Consider the following 8,315-nt stretch of genomic DNA (forward strand, 5'->3'; position numbering starts at 1 on the left):
AGTTGTAGCAAATAACAGTAGCAGATAACAAATAAAGATGTTATATGCAAGCTGTTAGGAGTGCCCGGTTCCCAGTTATTTCCTCACTTAACAGAAGCCTGTCTTTACAAGACACATCATCTTGCCGGCCTTTTTTAATCCTATTGCAGGATTTTCATGCCTTCCAAATGTACACAAAAGTAGTAATATTTTGTTTTCTGTTCCTGACTCCTTAGAACTGTTTAAATTGGCAAACTGAATGTTTCACTCCAGGAACAGAGGCATAGAAGAGCTTTACTTATTTGAAATGTGTCACAGGAACTCTGTTAACGGGACTTTAATACTGCGATATAGTGTATCCCTGAGGAGGTTTCCAGCTGGTTGGTTTTGCACCAGGATTTTTCCAGTCTCTGTGGCGGCCGCGGGTCTGTGTTTGATGCTCAGTCAGCGCTGAGCACATCTGTTGTGTACCCAGATCCCTCAATGGCTGCAGTTCCCAGCTGCTCGGTCTACTCACTGCAGCGCTGTCTGGAATGTTCTGAGGCTCCGGGAGCAGTATGCTGTATATATCTATATCCATATATCTGTGACAATACCGTCCAAGCGCCGCTGTGGCTGTGCTGTCTGGGCTGGCGTGCACAGAACCAGCCGGGGAGCGTCTGCTCTGCGGTCACCCCTGGTGGGGCTGGCCCGGCGCGGTGGCAGGTCCCTTCAGCACACTGGATGTGTTTGGTCATTACATCTGGTCTCGGGCTTGGACTGGAATGCCAGCGTGTTTGAGGATGAGTGTTCCAGTAAAAATGCAACGGGACGAAGGGCATATTTTTAATGAGTTTTGAGTACCTTGTTGTTTCTATTGTCTTCTTTCAAGGGAAGAAAAAACAACACTCTAACAAGCAGGTGTCCGGGAAGGAACTGTTCCTCCACAAAGTTCCTTTGCAGTGGATAAGACTGACAGATAACTGCTTGGAAGCTCCCTGCTGGGCAACCCCACACCTTCTGCAGCTGTAAGTGTGACCCTGTGGCGCAGACAAGGGCAGCAGACGGTGCTGTGGAACCGCTCCAGCCCCTCCCGTGTGATACGCTGGGTTACAGCTGCATTCGCTCCCCTTTGCATCTAGTAGAGATTGGGGCAGGTGCATAGAAAGCCCTGCTTGTTGCTTCTCACCTCCCCATTGATTCAACAAAGAAAAGACAGAGGATAATTTGAAAGGATCGCACCTTCAAAATGAAAGCAGAGATTATCTGGGGAGGTGTTAAAGGAGCAACCTGGTCAGAAGAAAAGTGACTTGGTAGCAGAGGTGTGACTGCTTATACAGTCACATTTATCACAAGTGGTAACTTTTTCACATGAAAACAGCAAAGCGGGAGTTCAGTTAGAAGTATCCCAAGTCTTTAATTTTAATCACAAACAGGAATATCCCAGCATCCATCCGCCAGGGAATAATCAGATTGGCCTGTTAGGAGATATGTGGGTGAGCTGTCCTGGAGCAAACTCACACATAAAATGCTGTTCAGCTTGATAAACCTTCATCTGGAGTATTTTTTGCTTGTAAGACTTTTACGTTACCCTTTTCCTTTTTAGGATCCTCACAGTCATGAGACCTCGCTTGTCACGTTCTTCACGGAAGAATCTTCTCTATCTCACTTCTGTTTACACGGAAGGGGGTGGCCCCTTGTCCTGCCCAGGCCTCTCTTCAGACTGTGGTGAACAGCCAATTTACACTATTGAGAGCTTACAGTGGAGGGCCAAGCAAGAAAATCAGGTTAAAAATCAAGGGCAGACTGTAGACAAACAACAGGATGTACTGGAGAGAAATGATGATGTAGAGGAGGTGGAGGAGGAAGAAGAAGAGATGGTGACCGAAACAAATCCTTTGGAAGGACTTGCTCATCCTGGTAATGTGGTGGCTCTGGCTGAGAAAAGGGCAGCGCTGCAGGGGTCCGCCTGGCAGGTCACTGCAGGTAAACGTGATTTTGTAAGGCTTAGACAACCTTTGTCACTGGCAAACGTTATTTGAAACACAAAGACATCTCAGCCCGTTGGGCCTGGCGAGAATTGGAAGTGTGCTTCAAAATCATCTAAGTGCCAAATCACTGAAAACTGTACTTTTTTCCAGTCTTCTGCTTATGTGCAGGAGTCATCTCTCTTAAACACTTAGAATACTGTGAGTGGTTTTTCCAGGAGTGTTACTACCTCATTACATTTTTTAGCAGGCTTTTCCAAACTGTTTAAAAATTCAGTGTATCCAATTGGTGGGGCAGCGTATATGCCAGCTGTAAATGGCAAGGAAAATACGGGCATTTCTTGGCCTTCTGTTTGTCAGACCTGGGGGTACTGGAAAGCCCAGTTTGGTGGTGCTGGAAAGCACCAGTCGCGTGCTCTAAGTTCCACACTCCAGGAAAATTGCTGTTATGACAGGTGGGAAGCAAAAGAAAGGAGTGAGGCAAGTTTTTAGAGGGAATAAACAGTACACCCGCTGTTTTGTTAGCTTTATTACAGTAGCTGTACTTTCTTGTTGGGGTGGAGGGTTCTGTAGCTAAGAAGATTTTGGGTGACTGATTTATGGAGGGACTCGAAGACAGGAGGAGGTTGGTGGAGAGGAGGTGGAGGAAAACTGATATTTAAAGGAAGAACAGCAGCCATTAGAAGACAACGAACTCTTATACCCTACTCACAGGGAAATTTTCCCAAGTCAGGGAAAAAAAAAAAATCTGCCTAAGCAGCTTGGCTTAGTTGTGCTGATGTGAGCAGCTTGTTAGAACTGGGCGGTTTGAGAACAGAAGCAAAATTGTCCTCTGCTTCAGTGACTTTGGTTCAGATCAAGCAAGGCTTTCACTGAAGGAACAGGCATTATGACCTGAACCACCCGATTTTTGTGAAGATTCTGTTTATGTCATTGTGGGTAAACTTAATTTCTGTTTGAATAACATCTGTGGAGTTACCATCCTTAAACAACTGGAAACTATAGCCAGTAGGTACATAGGAAGCCATGACAACATGTGGGATATCAGCTGTTTACTGGGTTACTCTCCAAAGAGGTGTCTTAGCCTGTTAAAGATATATAATGGTGTTTGCCTTACAGATGTGTTGGATGTTACCAAATGCCATTTCTGCCCATTTTTTAGTTGTAAAATTAAAACACTTAGAAAGCACTGTCCTGTGTGAAGATTTTTGTGTTCTAATAAATGCCCAGGAATGGTATAAAAGGAAAAACAAATACACCTGTTGGTGCTTTAGGACAGTGCTTGGGTTTTTGAGCAGCTGTCAGGTACACAAAGCAAATGGGTTTCAGGCAAAGAGAAGGAAAAGGCCAAGCTGTATGTGGATAGCAGGGGTCTCAGACAGTCCGTGTGGTTGTTGCTGTGTTGCTGTGAAGTCCTGGAGAGGAAATAGCAATAGGTGCTCGTAAAACCAAATAGCAAAATTTCCAACACATTGTCATATTCTTTGCCATTTCACCCCATCTCAACTGTCAGTCTTTATTGGTTACTTAGGCTTCTCCAGCCTTATCCTCTTGTATATTTGTGGGTTCGGTTCCTCAGCCGTTGTTGCGCGGTTGCTGTGCAGCTGCCGGTCTCAGCGAGCCGTGAGAAGCTGCTCGGTCTTGCTGGAGGAATGAGCTGCTGATGCTGAGCTGCTGTTTCTATCTTCGTCTGGGTACAAATGGTCTTTCCATTTACAGAAGTATGCAGAGTGATGTTCTAAAATTAATGTATATAAGTCCATGTATATGTTTCAAACAGAAGTATGCTTAAAAGAGGAAGGTAAATATGAAGCATTGCTCTGGAATACTGTGGGGTTTCTTTTAAAGGTTATTGTCTCACAGTGGTTTGGATGAGCTGCGCTGTGTAGAGTCCACGATGTTACAAGACTCACATGTGTCCCTGTCGTCTCACATACTACTGAGACTTTCTTTGGAAGAGATATTAAGGTTAGAAATAAAGTTACTTAAAACTATAGTTCAAACTTACTTTTGCTGAGTGCCTAGGATTGTTCGTTTTTACTGAACGGCTGAGTTGCATGAGACAGTATTTGTGGACTTGGGGGGATCTTTGAAAATCTCTCTGGGGAGCTCAGGCTTCTTGTTTCTGTGCTGTTTTTACCCAGATGAAGTACGGTGGAAAGACTTTCCTCTTGGAAAGCTCCCAGGTCAGACAGATGACCCTGATGGTCTTATGTTGGACAATTACTCCATGATGTCTCTGCTCGATCAGCCGGTGAGAGATGAGTGGAAAACACCCAGTACAAGGTGAGTGATGCTGTGGGCAGGACTCTGCCCCCGAACCATGAAATGCATTTGTCTCTCTGTGCCTTGTACTACATGATGTGAACAAGGATGGTATTTCCTCTTTACTTTTGCTTGACTAAATAGTTTGACCCAAGTATCTGCTGCAATCTTTAATATCTACTAACTGCGTTTCTCACAGATTTTTCAAGTAATGTGTGTGTTTGGAAGGACCTGTGCAGGGGTAGTGTAATAGCAGAACAGCCTGTTCTTCAGACTGCGCTGACAACCTTCAGTGTTCTCTGATGCTGTTAGTGCAGTACAGTCTGCTGACCCCTTAGAATTACTAGTCTGGAAGTGCAGAATTTTTAAAATAAGCTGCTCAGAGCTGATGTGGAATCTGCCTGATAATACACTGGAATGAATAAGGGGAAGAACTTTGGCCTTGCAATTAAAGTGCTCAGGACTAGAAGCCTTGGAAGGCCGACGTTGGTCTCCCCAGTCGGGTTTCCCAGGCTGGCGGGTCCTGTGTGGGAAGGAGGACTCGTTCTGAAACGCTGAAGCACTTTGAGGTGCGTTGGTGGGAAAGCCCGAAGATGAGGAGGGACAGTATCCATGGGAGGGGGCTGACTGCAGATTGCTTTTGTAACACCTGAGGGAGGAATTTCTCCTTGGTATCGAACTTCGGCGCTTGCAGCTGGTTTTGTGATGCTCAGTTGTTGCAGTGAGTCACGGGAAGCAGTTCAGGTCTCGGTAGTTTTACAGCACTGGCAAAAGCAGTAGAGTGTTATGATTAAATGGCGACTTGGTAAAGCTTCCAGTCTGTCCCTGATTTAATATCACCTCTTGTGACTTCAGAATAAGTGTGATCTAATTCTTTGGTTTTGGAGGACACATAAGGATTCTTGGAAGGAGTTTTGAGAGGTAAAACTTGTCAGGATTTTTGTAAATCTGTTACATGTCCGAAGTGGGTAAGATTTCTCTTTTTCCAAAGCTTGCTTTCCGTATTGTGCTTCAAGAGCAAAGTGTCACAGTGTCATTACAATGGAAGCTGGAACTGTGGTTCTGGGAGTTACAATGTCTGTAAAGGTGATTTGAGATCCTTGCTTGAAAAGTCTGCAAAGATGCATGTTTAAAGGATCGTAAGAAAAAACCCCAAACACAAACCAAACACCCACACGTCAACAGCTGCTTCTAAACGCCAGGCTGACATTTGGCTCAGCGAATTTCTAATCCACAAACTGCTGGCAGGTAGCTGGGAACACTGGTCTTCTGTGCTTGTGTGCTGACTTAGATATCTGGAGACAGGCAACTCAGACCTTTGGTCTCAGCTAGTGCAAATATTTTTATATACTGGAACTGATGTACAGCTAAATCTGGACCCCAACAACATGATGCATGCTCCGGAAGATCTCCTAGGATGCATTTATCCCCCCTTCTTCCTGAATGTTAATAGTCTAGGAAATACGCATGGCTGTTTTTCAAAAGGCCTCTTTCTCATAACAGACTCATTGGGGTATTTTTCTTTCCTCCATGCTGTAAAAAGCGTTGGAAACTCAGATTTGTACTTGGTCATAAAGAACCTGCAACATGCAGGTTTAAAAGAACGCGTAGCTGTAGAGTCACTCTATTTTCAAAAGAAAATGAGAAAAAATATTTATACTGCTAATTAGATACTGAAATGGGTTCTCATAGTTACAAATGACCCATTTTCTTATTTGCGAGCTGTTCTTTGGAAACGCTGTTGGATGTTTTTCCACAAGTGAGCCGTTACTGATCCAGACTCTAGGTAGTGTTCTCTAGGTTTTGCTTTCTAGGACTTGTTCACGAATCAGTTGCTTGCCACAAATAAGAAATAAGTGATCCTTGCTTCTGGGTATATGAAGAGAAGCAGCAAGTCATACAAACCAGACATGGCTATGGGGACGTGCCAGGTCAACCTGTCTGTACACAGAAGAGCAAATACGTTGCTATAGGATAGAAGAAACTGTCTGGTGGCCAGCTGAAAACTTCCAAGAGGTTCTTGGACTCAAGGCTTAGCTAAAGTACGTAAATTTCCAGGAACTTCTGCTCTGTACCATACTTGTATAACTGTAATAGGAACTTTTGCTAAAGATACTCAGCAGAGGCGAGAAACTCGGAATAACATGGGTTACCTTTGGGAAGCAGCACTTGCTTACATACACGACCATGGCCCCACATTGACTTGCAGAACAAGGTGTCGGTACCAGCACAGAAAGGTTTACCAAGGCTGGCAGCTCCTCTAGTCCTAGAAGAGACAAACCTAACTTGCGTTATAAATTCTTGCTCACATGTGCCAAAACAATCCTCTTGATATCTGCAAATGGTCAGCTGGAAGGACCTGTTTTTTCTGGTTTATTTGGTGCTTTTCTTGTAACGCTTATTTGGTACTTGCAAGGATGTGAACAAGTGTGGTGACATTAAGGAATTCATGACAGAGTGCTTGGTATAGATTGGTTGTTCCTAGTTTTATGGTTAGGAGGACGCTGGCATTTCATTCTATAGTGCAAAGCAGTAGATTGCCCCAGAGAGAATTAGACCAGTTCTGCAATGCCTGTCCTGGGGGCACGGGCAGAATTACTGTGGTGAGAGGCTTGTACCACTGCTGCCATGGAACTGGCCATCAGTAAAACCAGTACACAGGCTGGTTCTGAAACCTTGCCTTAAAAAAGGGAGGGAAAGCCTGAGCCACCAATAAATATCTTGCAGTTAAGGTTGAGGGTATCATTCACTTTTTACATACAGTTTTCTTTTCTCTTCATGTGCCATAGAAATGGAAGGAGGGAAAGTGACGTACACGGTGTAGCTGTGTAAGAGCCAATGCTGCTGCTTGGGATTGCACTGCAGCAGCAGAACAAGTCCCCACTGACTGCACAGGGGGTGTTCTCTGTTCTGTGTAGTGTAGAATCTCTTGTACTTCTTTAACTCTTACTGTAGAGAGAAGCAAAGCAATTTACAAAGCAGGTGCATAAGGAATCATCTTGCAAACCCCGCAGTTCAGCCACTTCACGTGGCCTCAGGTGCAGGGAGGAGCGTCTGCAAGAGCTTCATCTGCATCCGCCCAAGGAGGTGGTTTGATTTTTCTCCTCGTGCTGCTTCCAGTCGGCTGGTTTTGAACAGTGTAATGTGTCCTGCAGCTCATCTCACTAGAAAATACCAATGTAGAAAATGAAAAAGCACATACCAGGCCAAAAGTAACATGTTTCTGCATCTCTGTGTGTGGGTGAGAGGGGCAGAGGGTTCCTGCCACGCAGATCACAGCCTGGCAGGAGCCCAAGGGAAAAAGCTCAGAAAGAAACATAAGGAAAACCTGCTGTTACCACAACTGAAAAGGAGCAGAATGTGATTTATTCCTGTAGCTGTGCCTGGAAACAGTCCAAGTTTCATCAGGAGTGTTACAACAACAGCTTGTTCGTTCATCATTCCCTTGCGCAGCAGCTCCTCCGTGTGCCCCAGGCCGTGCGGCACCGGGCGCGTGTCTGACTCGCCCAGGGCAGAGGGACAGGTTTCCTTGGCTACTTCTCACGTGTTCTTCTGCGCCGAAACGTTCCCCACTGTCTTGCAGCTCTGTGGGTTTTGTGCCTCCCCGTCAAAGGCGTTTTTGCATGGGCTGTTCCAGAGCGGTGTTTGCTGTTTACCTGTGCTTTGATCCTGCCCTCCAGCTTCTGCCTGCAGAGCTGTTCTGCCAGACTCGCTGTGGGTACTGCGGTGTGGTGTGAGAGATCCTGAGAATTTGGTGCTGTCCTTCGAAAATATCCATAAGATGCTTGGAAAAAGCATCTGCAGCATAGGCAATGGGACACGTCCTTCCTAAAAGCCATGGCCGTCTTCTTCTCTCTGACTCCACGGCTGCTGTGTTGGCTTTGCGAGGCCTCCGGCAGGTTCCTCTGAACAGGGACTGTCTAAGAGCTGTTCTGACCTGAAGGGAGAAATTATGTGTCTCCAGGAGCTCTGAGCAGCAGCCTTTGCCTACAGCCAGTTATTCCAGTACTGAACATCTGCAGAAGACATTGAGTTTTTTGGTGTGTAGCTTGAAGTTGCTGTTATTTAAATGAAACTTTTCAAACATCTCGGTCACCTTTGCAG

The 8,315-nt window shown here is 45.4% G+C and overlaps 1 protein-coding gene across 1 annotated transcript in view; it reads left to right on the forward strand.

Annotated features, from left to right (window-relative positions):
* Positions 1 to 8,315, forward strand: part of LAS1L (LAS1 like ribosome biogenesis factor) — a 22,683-nt gene that overhangs the window by 9,467 nt on the left and 4,901 nt on the right. The window contains exons 10-12 of the mRNA XM_065643695.1: positions 851 to 986; positions 1,565 to 1,944; positions 4,091 to 4,232. Of these exons, the coding sequence (XP_065499767.1) occupies positions 851 to 986; positions 1,565 to 1,944; positions 4,091 to 4,232 (658 nt within the window). The remainder of the gene's footprint in view (positions 1 to 850; positions 987 to 1,564; positions 1,945 to 4,090; positions 4,233 to 8,315) is intronic.

This window comes from Caloenas nicobarica, chromosome 12, assembly GCF_036013445.1.
Source record: "Caloenas nicobarica isolate bCalNic1 chromosome 12, bCalNic1.hap1, whole genome shotgun sequence".
In the NCBI taxonomy this organism is placed as follows: Eukaryota; Metazoa; Chordata; class Aves; order Columbiformes; family Columbidae; genus Caloenas; species Caloenas nicobarica.